Here is a 15850-nt window from a genome sequence, read left to right on the forward strand (position 1 = left end):
AGCACCTCTTAGTAACCTGACTTCTTAATGCCTGGGCAAGAGGTTAAATATCTCACTTATCTACATGTTTGGCCTCCGCGAACAGCTACTTCATTCAAAGCCCTTCAAGGGTTTATCAAAATCTCACCATGTTTAACATTCCAGAGAAAACATCCAGGTTGCTGGTGATTGGGACTCACCTTAGCTTTACTCATCAAAGCTGATCATTGTGGTAAATACAATGTCAAAACAACAACAAGGAAATAGACTATATTCCCTTAAAGATAATGTATCTAGAATGAACAATACAAAAGAAAAAAACTAGGTTCTGTGGTAGCCCCAGAGGAGTTCGCAGTTCATAGAATCCCGAGAATGAGCAATAATTCAGTCACTCTCATTATGGACATCACGTGGTATAATTTACCAAGAATTTCTTGCACATGATATGTTTTACAAGCAATTATAGTCCCATATTAAGAGCTGTAGTACTTTCTATTCTCACAGACAGTAGTTGCAGGATCTTCAAAAAGCCCTGTGTGTTTTAAGACTTAGAAAGTGAGGTTACAGTTAGATTAATGGCAGGTAACATCGAAGAAAACATCTTAAAGTTTAGGAAAATCGCATTACATGAATGTCAGGACCTCTGACAAAAGAAAGTAAATCATGTCTTAAAGCTGTCAGAATTGAAACCCTTATCAAGCTATGAGAAGAAAGTTCATCATTCCCTATCTAAAGCTGTCATTTATGTTAGGGAGATAAGCAAAAAGGCACATGATAGCTTAAGAGCAAGGCTGTTTATCTCATTATTTAGAGTCATAGAAACTAAAAAAACAATTCAATTATCTAACAGTAGCAAACCGGTTATATGACCTGGAAGGCACTGCAAAATGTGACTTGGAATAATTCAGGCTATAGGCAAACGCTTATGATCGGTTAAGTTGTAAAAGAATATAAAACTCAATAAACAGTATAGCTAAGATCCATCTTACACTTCACATACATAAATAAGAAAAAGACTAAAAGGAAATACACTACTATAGTAATAAATGTGGCTTGATTTAAAGACATTTTATCTTTTTAATCTTTTTCCAAAAAATTTACCCTCAACTTTTTGCGTATGTGTGTATGTGCATATAGGTAAATATATGTGTCTATATGGTATTTAATTACTTATCTACATCATAACCAGAAAGAAAATTAATTTTTAAGTTGTGAGAGGTTTACCTAAGAATTAAGTTTAAAGCTAAAAGCTTATAAAGTCCCCCAGGAACTTTCTGATAACCCTATACTCACCAGATAGGCAGCTTGATCTATATGAAACACAGGAGAAGAAAAGTAATGGAGCAACATCTTAAAATGAGACAAAGAACTGTCCTGTGGGCATTTTGCCATCTTTGAAGTGCCCGGAGTGACCATGGGTGCCAGCAGTTGGCTTGAACATCATCAGGACTAGATTTAGACAACGCAGTGTGATTCCAAGAGAGGGCCTCTTCCCTGTCAAAGGAGGGGTGTGTGTGTGTGCGTGTGTGTGTGTGTGTGTCTGTGTCTGTGTCTGTGTCTGTGTCTGTGTGTGTAAGACAAGTAGCCTAGACCTGCTAACACCATACAGACTGAGGGATGGAAAGAAGAAGAATCTTGCATATAAAGTAAAAGCAGAGCCTATGGGATTATCAGATGCCAAAGCAACTTGGACAGAACCACTGGGCTGGTGTTTCTCTTGATGTTCTTTGTTCAAATAAGTCCATTTGATCAGGAGGTCCTCATCACCACCCACAACACGATTCCAAACAAAGTAACAAAAGTATGAAAAGTAACAAAAATGCATGTCTCCATGATTTCAAATAAAAAAGTGCATTTGCGATGAGGAAATACATTTTATTAATAATGCTGTAGTAAGTCTTCCAATAAGGTGTTTTTAAGCAGATACTTTCACATAACTTAGTTCAAATGTTGCTGTGAAAATAAGCTCTCTGGTATTGCCATTCTCATGCCCAAGCCGGTATTTTAATAGCCAAATGCTCGGGTGGGGAAAGCATGCCTGTAGTACTAGGGTTGTGTGCACTTTCAAAAGAAATAGATGGGCTTTTTGACCGTTTAGGTCATGATGCCAACATTGGGGAGAGAAGAAATGGGAGTAAATGGTCCTCTGCTCAGGGAACCGGGGCAGCAAGGAGAGCAGGGAGCCGGATCCAGCAGCCCCCAGTGGGCACTGAGGCAGCCCCCGGGAGACACTCAAAAGCACGTGCATGTCTATGTCTGAACAGGAAGGGACACGTTCTGACGTCTCCTCCAGTTCTGACATGGTTACTTCCAAGCTTTAGGACCTGTGTGCGGTTGGATAACTCGTGCAACCAAGTCAGCTGGGGTACTAATAAAGAATGCAGGTTCCAAGGACCCCCTCTCTGCAGGTGTCGGGCTGCCCAGGTGATTCCTTACACAGGGTTTGTCCAGCCAGGTATTCACCTGGCTCGACAGAAGGACACAAACATAGCCCTCAACGCCCACCCCTTTTTGGTCTGACCCCCCTTTTCCTCCCTCCTCTTAAGCATGGGACGTTCAGATTGTCTGGGAAGTTGTCAGAAGGACTGTACGTCTGTTTCTCTCTTTGTTGTTTACTCTCTGTCCTGGAGGAGAGGGCCTGTGTTTTCAGCAGTTAGCAGTTCTCTTGTTCCCTGGAATCCTGCTTGGTGGCTAGTAGGTGCTTCAGGAGAATTTGAATGAGCCAAGGCAAACCGGGCAACAAAATAGCTAATACCACTCCCGCACCCTCCCCCACCCCCAGCGATTCTGGCAGATTCTGAGGATACATCGTGTGGAGTTGGAACACCCGGGCAAACAACCTGGAAGCCCCTCCGATGGGCCACCCTCACCTCCAGATTTGATGAGGTTAGAACCCGACCTTGCAATGTTTCTGTAAAAACATGTCTCTTTGCAGGGCCGTTGCCATTTTCTTTCCCAAAGGGGGCCAGTGCCCTGGCTTCTGCGGGCTCCCGTGACCCACCCCACACAGGCCAGTTCCTTTTTCTTCCTGGTTCGCTTTGTGGTGCTCCTGCTTCCAAAATTCAAAGCAAATTGGAAGCATTAAAAAGGCTTCATTTTCTTTCATCAAAGGGGCCTAGCGCTTTCAGGCATTTAAAAAAAAAAAAAAAAAGCCACTCATGTAACTTTCCCTTGGCTCCATAGAGAAAAGGTCCTCTTGAAATTCAAAGTGAGCTCAATTTATTTTTCAATTAATTATATTTCCAGATCTAAAAAGAAGATTGTAAAAAAGAACAAAAAAGAAAAAAAAATCCCTCTGTTTACTTTACCAACCGAGTCAGCCATGAAGTGCTTTTTGTTCTTTTCTCCCCTAATTGCCATACCTCCAAGAAGCTGGTCTTACCATGCCATCGATCATCCGCAGGGCACATCAAACGCCGGCTCGTTCAGCTCAGCGCAGCGCTGCTCGCTGCAGTGACACACATTCATTTCCGGGGGCGGCAGCCGGGAGGGAGCCGCTTGTGTTTGAACTGTGTGGCCTCCCTACAGATTTCAGGAAATGAGTTTACTCTCTCTGTGACAAACATCGTGTTCACACGGTTTCAAGAGCAGCCAGCTCGATGGGAGGCTCTGCAGGAGCGGCCCTGGGATGTGGACCCCCCCACCCCGCCTGTCCCCACACTCCCCAGTGCCCCTGCGCGCCTCACCTGACCGTGGCTTTCATCATACCTGTCACCTGAGAACGCACACCTCAGCCCTTGTGTGCTGGACATTTCTGAATGTCATCTAACCTGAGATCGGGAAACCACGCTTGTTTTAGGCAGAGGGCTGCTTCTAACAGCAGGGCCTCGGGGTGATTACCCCTCCACTCCCCCGAAAGGTGAAGAGCTGATGCCTATCTTTTCAAGATGCTTTTTTTTTTTTCCAGTGGTAAAATGTGGCCCCACTGCTGGTTGTTGCTCAACTTGTATGCATTTCATGCCCATAATCTCTGCTGGACCAGGTTCAAACAGGGCCAGATTGATCGGTGTAGAGTGTGCGTTCCCTTAGATCAAGGGAAGGAATGCCCACACCAGCTCGGCATCAGAACACACTGCAGGCCCGTGGTGAGGTTTGGTTATTTTGCATATGGTTAACCACCCTGGAGGTCATAAAGTAAGGCCTCTGTCCTTGGTGCAGCAGCTGGGTTTACACAGTATTTCCAGATTGTTTATTTTGGCCCAGAGCCAGGGCTACATCGTTTTTCCATTATGCCTGTTTGACAGATGAAGAGAGGTGGGAAGAGGGACTTCAGGGGGCAGGTCTGTGATTTCCTTTTTATTTACATTAGAGGGACTTTTGAGAGCTCTGAAGATTATGAACCAGTCCAAACATAATGTCAAGGCAGCGGAGGTAGGGAGGGCCACTGCTTTTGCAAAAATGTCTAGCTCTCAGGCAGTCAAGCAAAATCGGTTCATGGCCTCCGCTTGAGGCCGCATTATGGGCATTGTGCCGGTCACTGCTCAATCTTGCATACAGATGGGCCACTGGTAAATGACATTTATCATCACATCCAGTCGTTAGACTCCCAGTATTTGCTTAGGAGTGCCTTGGGAGGGGCAGCAGGTTGGGAAACAGCCTTAGTGCCTTCAATGGTATATGTGTTCTCTGTGGACGGATGTGATTGGAGCTGAGTGTGGGTGGGAGTCCAAGGGTGCTATAGAACTTTTCTTTTGCAGTCCTTTGCCTGAGACGCCAGCTTTCTGGTGATACTCCCCATGGCCTGCCCTACGTTCTTCTACCAGGGAGCATTCCAGAGTGGTCAAAGAGCCACCATTCATATTATAGCCGCAGCAACGCCCTTGGAACTTGGGTCAAGTGCACGGGATCAGAATGAATGTTTTACTTCTAAGTGAAATGTTTTCTTTTGCAAATGGAGAAACAGCACTAAAAGTACCAAAAAATGATGGCAAATTGAGTAATCGAACAGCATTAATATAGCAAAGTTAGGTCACATAGATGTCTTGTTGCTCCAACAGTGTTTGGGTTTCTTTACTTAATAGCTGTAGTAAATAATATGACATATGACATATATTATATGTTCCTACACAGGTATTTATGTTGGTGGCATAGGTCCCTTATCACAGTATTTCTTAAGCTTCGCCAAGTATATGTAAGCCATCTGTCACTGTAATAGAGCGTTCTCCAATAAAGTGGAGAAGAAAAGTAAATACCTCTACCTATCCAGAGCACCCTGTGATCCCAAACCCCTGCCTCAGCCCATCCTAAAGAAATCGGATTTCTAGAAATGGAAGGTTTGCTCATGAAGGACCCTCAACTACGGAAAGAATTTAGCAAAAACAACACAGGTACACTCAAGACCAAAATTTGCCCTTTGGGTTAATCCAGTCTTACAGATGGATTTAACATACAGCTTTCAAATCAACAAACCTTTATGGATGGTTGTTATGTGCCAGGCGTGGAGCTGGGTGCTGGAAAGCTAAAAATGAAAAAGATACAGTCTGTTTCAGTCTGCACAGAGTTCTACTGGCTTGCAAGTTTTTCACCAGAGCCTCCCAGACTTACCAAAGCTTAGACTTAGAACACTCAAGCCCTTCTTTTCAACCCAACCCCTTAATGCCAGAATACACACAGGGCAAGAAGTGGGTGGTTATAGATTTCCACTCAATTTGGAAATTAACAGCCAGTGATGTAGCAAAAAGGCACTGGGCTGGGAATCAGAAAGCCTGCTTTCTAGTCTCAGGACAGTCACTTACGGTCAGACAACCTTGAGCAAGTCTTGTGACCTCTCAAGTCCTCGGGATCTGTAAGTAAAATGGGTTGCCCTGAGGGCTGTGTGAGGAAATGAGAGGCCACGAGAAAACCCACGAATCCACGGAGCTCTATGCAAAGAAGGCCATGTTATTCTGCTGAGCTGTGGAGAGACGGTGAGGTAGGGAAATGTTTACCCTGTTTATACCACTATCTATAAAGCTTTAATAATGCGGAAACATGGCTCAACTCAGCCGTCTCCCTACTGACCTCAGTATCGCCTTGTTTTTTGTTTTTTGGTTTTTTTTTTCTATTGGCCTTGGATGACCAGCTCTAAATGTTTATGTTATCGGGGGTCAGCAGTATAAAAAGGAGCCCTGTTCAGGGCCACAGTGACTCCGTAGGGTCTCTACTATGACTCCTCAGGGAGAGTAGAGTCTGGGAGCCTAGAGAAGTCTGTCCTCACCTAATCCCAACTCTGTGGTGACTTTGGACATGTCTATGAGGAAAAACAATCTTTATTCTGCTATTGAAATAAAAAGGTCAGAGGTTGGTTTTCGTTGGTTGGTTGGTTTTCCCTTCCGATCATTTCACTGCTCAAAACCAATGCCTACTTCGAGGAAATCTGCTGCAATTATGAAAACAATGAAGGGGAGGCTTTGGCCACTCCCTAAAAGTAAATAAGAAAATGGAAAAAAAAAATCAAAAACATCCTGAAACCACAGCTTTTCTTTGCCAAAACGTATTGATTAATTAGAGTACGGGAGCAGAAAAACATGACTTGGCCAGCACTATCATTCCAAAAAGGCAACTGGATCACAAAGCTACACACGAAATTACAGACCCCCATGGGAGATGAAAAATCCCAGATGTGAGGATAGGCTGCTTCCTGCCTAAGGACCCAGCATTCATGGGTCTCTTGGGCACTTTCTATTAAGAACACTCAGATATTGCCTCTGTTCCCACTTGGCTATGTCCAAACGTCACAGGCACAGCCAAGCCTTCTTTGGGTCTGACAACACCCCCTTCCTTCTGTTGACTTCTTTCACTCCCTCAACGAGCACAGTTACAGGGCACTGTGTGTCCCTAGGCGCTGAGCTGTGGAAATACAAAGATATATGGAGCCACCCCTCTCCTGGGCACTCTCAGCATAATAAGATCTATTAGGAGAACAGCTAGATGAAATGGTGGGGATGTTGGGGAAAAGTCCAGGGAACATTTTTTAGAAGTTTCATAGTGCCTCAGGGGCCTCCTCAGAGTTTTCCATCTTTTGGTTGAAACACACACACACACACACACACACACCTACCCCCTACCCTCAGACTTGCACACACAGCAGATCTTCATGATCAAATAGTCAAATAGTAGTGATGAGAGACCCAGCTCCATGCAAAGTATTGTGGAGACAAGCACATTATGCTGGGTATCTCCACGAGGGATTTCTGACCAAGGAAAGAAAATGTTGACACCATCGAACTAACCAGAATGAAATGCCCTGTTTGCTCCCATCATGAGCAGGTTCCTGAGGAGGGATTCTCCCCTAAGACCGTGAACCCCATTCAGCCATAAACAATGTGAGGAGTCAAGAGCCTGGGTTCAGTCATCAAACTGTCCAGACCCAACTTCTGGCTTCTCCACTTCTCAGCTGTGTGAACTTGAGCAAAGTTACTAAATTTTGATGTCACATCTATAAAATGGTGATAATAAGAGAGCCTCCCTCATTGGAGTTTCTGTAAGGATCGAGTACGTATTAGAATTCTCACATTCTTCGCACTGAGAAAGCTCTCTCCAAAATGCCTGTTGGGGATGAAGCTCATGATGATAAAGTCCCATTCACTGCTCATAACACCCACGTCTGGTGCAATAAGATTACCCAGTAAATATTTGCAGAAAAAAAAGATGGAAGGCAACATTAGACACAGGAACGAGGCTCCCTTGAAGCCTTCATTTTGACCTAGAGCACTTGCTTCCTAGGTTCGTGAAAGCCAGAATTTCAAAACCTTTAAAGCAGAAGCATACAACCCAAACTTTTATAGCAGCCAAGGAGGTAACATAAAAGCATGAACTGGCGTTTGGGGTCTGGAACAAAATGGAGAGCCCTGGCCTCTCGTGGGGAGGGAGATGGGCAGCCATACTCAGCTGTGGAAGAATGTTGCCTCACTTTGAGAAAAGCCAGAGAGGCAGATTTCCCTGTGAAATAGAGCAAGTCTTACAACAACTAAGTCAATACCTAAAAAAAATACCTCACAGGCCAAATAACACAGCCTGCCCGTCAGATCTCAGGCTGGCTTCTTGCTGTGCCTTAATGAAAGGCGCCCTGAGTTTGTCTCCTTCTGAAATGCTCACAGGGGGGACCAGAGACGTGCGCGCCTTGGAGTCATCTCTCAGTTCCTGCTAGTTTCCAAGGACGCTCACGGAGGAGGTCTTCACCTCTAGATGGGTACGTTCTACAGCGTATGCCCGCCTAACGAGGGTTACTTCACTTCCCAGAGGGTGCTAATAATAAGTATAGATTTTTAAAGCATGATTGTTTTGTGGCCGAAATAAGATCGGTCTCCAAAAAATCCTAACAACTTCCTCTAGAACTGCTATTATGGAAATCTGGAGAGAGGCTGATTCCACAGTTCACGTCGCTTTATTTTGTTTGGAGGGAAAGTCTGGCATTTTACAAAAATGTGGGACACTTAGCAATGGAATGACTTTTCCATAGCACTGATTACTGTACACCAAGACACATAACCGTATGTCTTTGAAATGTGATTTTAAAAATTCTCCACTAACTATAACAGGGCAAACTTCCCTCTAGTCTTTCCATGTGAAGGTGAAAATTTTCTACAGGCTCATGAAAGCTTCACTGGTTATGGCGCAGTATTAGTGGAAACCTCAACACAAATGGAGGTCCAGTCTCATATTCCAGCTCTGTCGCTGACTTACTCGCAGTGTGACCCTGGGTAAGTCATTTACTCTCCCAGAGCTTTTATCCCGCCATCTGCAAAACTGGGGGTCAGAACACCTCATAAGGTTATTGATAATATTAAATACAATAGCATGCCTGTGGGCATCCTCCAGACCTCTAATAGATGTCCATGTCAGTGTTGGTGGAGTCTGACCTTTGTTTCTCCTCTCACAAAACAAAACTCTTAATTCTGACCATATACCATCCTCTGGCAGTATCGTTAACCTTCCTTTGAAATTTGGCATCTCTGTGGAAAACAAAAGGGGGAAGAAAAGCTGTAATCATTTCATATAAACTTTTGGTTTTGTGTCCACAGTGGTATGAAAACTAAGGGTAGAGGGTTGGATGACACCACCAGAGAGGAAGGAAGGGGGAGGGGAGGGAGGCTAGGCCAGCATCTGGGAGCACTGATGTTGAAAGGACAGGCAGGGAAAGAGGTCTGGGTATGGGGGTTGAAAGGGAGCAATCAGAAGGAGACTAGGACAACCTTAGTGTTCATTCACTGTAGCTGTTCCTGTAAAAATACACCACAAGGGATCAGGGTTAGCTGGGACCGTCACCACCACTTGCCACATCAGCTAATTAATGATGTAGATATACCCACGTTCTTTTCCCTTGTGCTTGAATGATACGCTATTACTTTTGACAGACGATTACCTCCTCTGCCCATCCACCAACTGGCCCATCCTCAGCTCTAGAGGAAAGCATGCAGGGAAGAGAATTTTTTTTTAAAGATTTTATTTATTTATTCGACAGAGATAGAGACAGCCAGCGAGAGAGGGAACACAAAGGGGAAGTGGGAGAGGAAGAAACAGGCCTCCAGCAGAGGAGCCCGATGTGGGGCTCGATCCCAGAACGCCGGGATCACGCCCTGAGCCGAAGGCAGACACTTAACCGCTGTGCCACCCAGGCGCCCCAGGGGAGAATTTTGCTGTGATGAACTAGGAGTAGCTTTATAGCAATTGACCCAGTTACCTAATCCTAATCAAAAAAGGAAATGTGGGGGCACCTGGGTGGCACAGCGGTTAAGTGTCTGCCTTCGGCTCAGGGCGTGATCCCAGCACTGTGGGATCGAGCCCCACATCAGGCTCCTCTGCTATGAGCCTGCTTCTTCCTCTCCCACTCCCCCTGCTTGTGTTCCCTCTCTCGCTGCCTGTCGCTGTCTCTGTAGAGTAAATAATAAATAAAATCTTAAAAAAAAAAAAAAAAGGAAATGTGTAGCTCCCTTATGCTTTCATGTTTTTAAATCTTCCAACATTTTACTGACTGATATTAATAACCCTTTATAGCCAGTCCACATTTTAACATCCAATTTATCTTGAAGACTCATCTAAGTTACCTGGTTCTAGGATAAAAAGTCAGTGGACAGTGTTCTTGGATGGTTCTGTGGCTTGCTGTGTATTATTTTTAGGAAAATTGTGTTTCAACCTGAAAGAGCTTTGAGGCCTTGCAATAGAGCAGGTCCCAAATTACTTATTTACAAAAATGTAGTAGGCTTCACGATGTTTACTGCTTTGGGTCTTCTGCCAAAACAGGGTAGGAGGAACTTCTGTTTAAGTTCCAGGCACTATCAGCCCCTCCCTTTTTCATAAAATGTAAATACAAGGCCTTCTGTCTTTGCTGTTGCAATGTTTATGACTATACACGTGACCAGCACATAAGATAACTAACTCCACTATTTATCATTTATACCGGGACTAGTACTCACTAGAATAAACAAGATATATGAAAGATTATAGAAGAAAATGTAGTCTTGATTTCTTGATTTCTTTAAGAAATGATTTCCTGAAATCAGGAGTCCTCAACAGATCCATAAATCCCTACGATACTCATAGATGGGCTTCCAGAAGCCCGTACACCCTCCGTGTCTTCCTGAGCATGAGCTTTAGTCAGGTTTTCAGGAAGATTAAGAACCTCTACTCTGGAGTATACTCCCTGGTCAAGCTTGAGTTGAGTACCTGGGATGTGCCATTTTTCTCTGTCACCCAGGAAACTTGTGGCTGAATATACGCGAAGGATGTTATTAAAATGATGCTGATTTCGTTACAGTTTTCTCTTGTGAAAATTCACACAAGATATTTCTCTATGCTTTATAGCTAAGAATAGATGTGAATAAATTGTTTTGAATGAAGAGCAGCTCACAATTTTAAATTCTTTGTTGGTTGGTAGAAAGTTTAGGGCCTCCTGCCCAAGTGCTTAGGACTTCACAATGTGCATTTTATGTTACTTTTTTTTTAAGATTTTATTTACTTATGAGAGAGAGAGTGTGTGCATGAACATGCACGTGGGGGGGGGCACGAAGAGGGGGAGGGGCAGAGGGAGCAGGAGAAGCAGGCCCCCCACTCATCAGGGAGCCCCGCTCTGGGGCTCAATCCCAGGCCCCTGAGATCATGACCTGAGCCAAAGGCAGAAGCTTAACCAACTGAGCCACCCAGGGGTCCCATATTTTATGTTACTTGATGTTGGGGTTTGAGGGACTAATAAATAACACCCATTTCCCCCAGCCTGGGCTCTAAAATAATTGAGAAATAGACACTGGAGACAGACAGGTGGAGATCCAAATGTCAGCTTTATTACCAACTCAAGCTAAGTGGGAGAATGCAGCCTACATGTCAGGAGAAGTGGGCTGGGCATATTCCACCCTGACTTAGACAGACTTGCCCACCAAGTCACAGAAATGGTTAGAAGCCCTCACCTTCTCTGCAGGAAGGTGTGAAGTCTCAGCAGACAGACACACTCTTTCCAGAGGGGATGGCACCTCAACCCCTTCTCCAAAATTCAGAGATACCCCTCTGGCCCTGGTACCTGGCCCACCTCCCTGGAAGAGGGACTGGGGCAAGAAACAGGAGCAGTACTCTAGGAAGATCCTTCCAGATGGGGAGGTGGAAGCCATTACCCCCAATACCAAACTTCTGGCCCTCCTTCTCCCTTTGCCCAGTGCTCTTAACTATCAAGCTCTTTGCAGCATATATATTTTTGTAATGTTCTTTTTACATTCTCTTTGGACCAGGCTGGGCCATATAAGTTAACTAAAAAATTTATTTGAAAATCACAGGAATCCTAATATTTTTTATGGTATGAAATAACAAAAGGCCACACAATTTAGAGTGCTTCAAGAGAAAGGGACTGTAGGAGTCTGGAAATAAGGGAATTATGTTTCTTGCTCCTTTCAATGTTTACCTTAAAACTCTTGTCCCTTGTCTCTCCAAATGTGTATTGTATTTTGCAAGAGACTCGGTTGGAAAAGCAATACCCTTATTTCAATGAGGCTGTTATTATTCTGAGAATTTCTTCATTAGAATTGCTATTGGAGGCTTCAGAAAGTATCTCAAACAGCTAAAAATAAGTCTTTGTCCTGGGAGGTGAATCTGATTTTGGAAGCAGCCATTTGGAGCTATGTTCAGTAAATAATATACCTATTCAAATTTGGTAACAAAAAGTTTTAGTTAAAAATAAGATGCTAAAAGAAAATATCATGGCAAATTTTCATGATCTTGAGTTTGGCCATGGTTTCTTTAATGTAACACCAAAAGTACAGGTAACAAGAGAAAAAATAAATTGGTTTTCATTAAAATTAACAACTTTTGTTCACCAAAGATAACTATCAACACAGTGAAAAGACAACCTACAATTTGGGAGAAAATATTTGCAAATCATATACCCGATATATACACAGACTTCCCAGAACATATAAAGAACTATAACTCCACAATGACGATTTAAACAATCTAATGCCAAAATAGGGGAAGGACTTGACTAAACATTTCTTAAAGAAGATATACAAATGGCCAACGAGCCCATGAAAAGATCCTTAGTCATTAGTGGAATGAAAACCAAAACCACAATGAGATACCAATTCACACTTACTGGGATGGCCGTAATTTTTTTTTAGTAAAAATAACAATTATAGAAGAAGGTTTGGGGAAATTGGAGCCTTCGTACATTGCCAGCAGGCACCCAAAGTGGTCCAACCACTGAGGAAAACAGTTTGGGGATCTTTAAAAGTTAAACAGAATTACCACGGACCTGCAGTTCCACTCCTGGGTACATGCCCCAAAGAACTGCAGTCAGGGACACAAACAAGTATTGTGTACACATGTTCACCGCAGCACTCTTCACAATAGCCGACAAGTAGAAACAACGCAAGTGTCCATCAATGGATAGACGGATGAACAAACTGTGGTCTAGCCATACAATGGAATACTGTTCATTCATGAAAAGAAATTAAATACTGATAAATATATAATGTGGCTGAACCTTGAAAAGGTGAAAAACCTATGCTACCTGAAAAAACCAGACACAAAAGGGCGTATTGTATGGTTCCGTTCGTATGAGGTACCTAAAAAAGGCAAATTCACAGGCAGAGAGTAGATTAGCGGTTACCTGGGGAGGGTGACAGGGAGTTTAATGAGTGCAGAGTTTCTGTTTGGATCAATGAAAAAATTTTGGAAATAGTGGTGATGGTTGCACATTATGAATGGAATTAATGCCACTGAAATGTACACTTTAATAGGGTTAAAATTTTATATATATATATAAAAAACATTTTTTGTTAGGTGTTACATATAAAATATATAGAATATTGTATTATTAGTCATTAATATAAAACTAAGCAGATTTTAGCTATAATTGACCACAACTTTAAAAGCCTTCAAAATTTACAACAGTTAACAGTGTATTTTAAGAAATCTAGCGGTTCTTCCTTTATTTTTCTTGACAAATGTGCTAAAGAAATGATGAAATGCAAATAGGTTGTATATCAAATTAAACTCTCAATAATGCATACTAATACCTTAAAAGAAAAAACAAGATGATTAGAAAGTGGTGAGAGCTTTTCCCCATGCTTCCTCCTGAAAGTAAAGCCCTCGATGTTTGTAACAGGAAGTAAAAAAGGAAACCGGGTAGATTTTCCTGTTCAGAAGAACGTGTCATTTGTAGATAATTGAATTGTGGTCAAATTACATAGTTCACATCCCGTGCAAAGAACGTCAGCTCATTTATGTTTGGTCAACTAATGTTGATATTAACACCTAGAATATGGTGAAATCTTTCTAAATATTGCGGGGAACCCATTTTTCCCTTCTATTCTTTGAACACTTGACTTTCTCGTTCTCTAGGAGCTGCCAGTCTTAGGCACATAATGCAGGGCTTCGTCCTTATTCCTTTTGAGCGAAAGCATTAGAGACAGCTGCTCATGTGCAACCCCGGTTCTTTTCCAGAGCATAGGAAACTTGGAAATATGACTGTGACCGTGAAGAAGACTGTCCCCTCCCCCGAGGCCGTGCAGATTCTCTACCAGCGAATGAGATACGAGTATGAGTTCTACCACTACGTCAAAGAGCAGTTCCACCTGCTTAAGCGCAAGTTTGGACTGAAGTCCCACGTCAGCAGGCCTCCTCTGAGGCCCCAGTTCTTTATTCCAACCCCACTGGAAACCGAGGAGCCGATCGATGATGAGGAGCAAGATGACGAGAAGTGGCTAGAAGATATTTATAAGAGGTGATGCCAGCACTGTGTTGCCTCCACTGGCTGTATCTCCCTTTTCCAGAAAGTTCTTTTGTGGGGGGAAGAAATATCCTTAAGGGACTAAGTTAATGCTCAGCTGCATTAAAAAGAACAAAACATTCCCACATGTTGGGGTCATTGGGAGATGCCCGGTTTTGCGGGTCTTACTTGTCTAACTGCATTGTGTCTTCCTGGCTCCTTGGGTCCTTTCCCAGGTACACTAGATGGGACCATCACGGGGCAGCCCATCATAACATAGCTTTTCCCTCGAGCGTAATGAGAGGAGGGGGAGAAATAGAGCCCACGGCCCAGTAACTTATCATTTGTAAAATGACTTGTAAAAATATTACCTCAGCGGTAGGAAACATCCAGACTTATCTATTTCAGTAGAAATGCAAAACCACTTCAGAGACCAGGGAATCCACTCCAGAAGGATCTAAGAGGAGAAGCTAATACTGATAAGGACCTCAAAAGGGAGGATGCCCCTGGATGAGTGGTTTCCACCCCCCAAGGGTAGAATTCTGCCTCTGGTTGGTCTCAGGGGACACTTTGACCAACAGCAGCATACTTATCTCTGAAAGAGCGGGAGTTGGTGCCACACCCCCAACCCATCCAGAGCCTTGAGTACCTTTCAAGGTCAAGATGCGCGGCAAACTCCATTGAGACACTCCCTTTCCAAGCACCATTCTGACAGATCTCAAAGTAGCACAGCAGGGAAAAGAATTTGTTTGCTGTGTAAGGAAGAGTGGAGGTGAGACAGAGCAACTCTGGAGGTCACGTGACATCAGGAAACCGGTGTGGTTGTGTTCTTTGCACCCAATATGAAACATCTCTCTCCCCAGCATTGCTTTCACTGGAAACCCAGGAACCAGTTTAGCTCTGGCATTGGACTGCTGTGGGCAGAAGTTCTAAGCCTGACCACAGACGATGCATAATCTACCAGGCACACCCCTGGCCCAGTTGGGTCCCACAGTCACTGGCATCTTTCACCTTTGGTCCCTTGAGAGGTATCTGGTTTTGGTTAAAAAAAAGGGGGGGGTTCTGAGTTCTACTCAGGCAGCAGTGAAACTACAGTCCCATGTTTTACGGAAGCGGCTCTTTCCTGAGAACCCTTATTAAGACATCAAGAAGTGAAGAAGCAAGAGCTTCTGGTAGGAGACTGCCTGACCAGCTCTCTGAGTGGGTGTCTGCCCCCAGAGTGGTCCGCGTAACTGCTGGGCAGTTCCATTGCTCCAGATTTCTCTTCTCCCCATTTCTTATCCATTATCTGCCACCTATTCATGATCCCGTGGGTCTTCGGATTCTGAAATGTTTTCATCTTTAACTGCTCCCCCCTCCCCGGCCCTGAGTATACATATATTCCTGGGTGTTCACATACAGCCAACAAGAAGCAGGGGAAGGGTGCAGGAGGTGATGGTAGGCAGGATACTTGCGCCAGATTTTGTCTCCTTCGTGTTTTTTCCCCTAGAGCCAGCCCTTTCAGAGCACTAGCAAAGTGTGAGTTGGGAACCCTTAATAGTAAATAAGACTGACTTTACACAAGCTACACATTTTCTACTTTTCAGAAACCAACAAGTCTCTCTAGAGTTTTTTCTTCGTTCACTAAAATTGGACGGTAGCCAAGATAGAAAGCAAGTCCTTGGGAACCTGTCGAGTGAGCACTAAAGCTACTCTATCATG

At 43.7% G+C, this 15850-nt stretch overlaps 1 protein-coding gene across 6 annotated transcripts in view; it reads left to right on the forward strand.

The window, feature by feature from the left end:
• Window positions 1-15201, forward strand: part of UST (uronyl 2-sulfotransferase) — a 292373-nt gene extending 277172 nt beyond the window's left edge. For 2 of the 6 annotated variants that reach the window (XM_002920514.4, XM_034669267.1), the window contains one exon: window positions 13885-15201. In XM_002920514.4, the coding sequence (XP_002920560.1) occupies window positions 13885-14168 (284 nt within the window). In that variant the 3' untranslated portion in view covers window positions 14169-15201. Of the gene's footprint in view, window positions 1-8057; window positions 8150-8515; window positions 8661-13782; window positions 13863-13884 lie in introns of those variants that run through there. The other 4 variants (XM_034669270.1, XM_034669266.1, XM_034669268.1 and 1 more) reach the window with 4 other exon arrangements.
• Window positions 15202-15850: the final 649 nt, after the last annotated feature.

This window comes from Ailuropoda melanoleuca, chromosome 10, assembly GCF_002007445.2.
Source record: "Ailuropoda melanoleuca isolate Jingjing chromosome 10, ASM200744v2, whole genome shotgun sequence".
Classification (NCBI taxonomy): domain Eukaryota; kingdom Metazoa; phylum Chordata; class Mammalia; order Carnivora; family Ursidae; genus Ailuropoda; species Ailuropoda melanoleuca.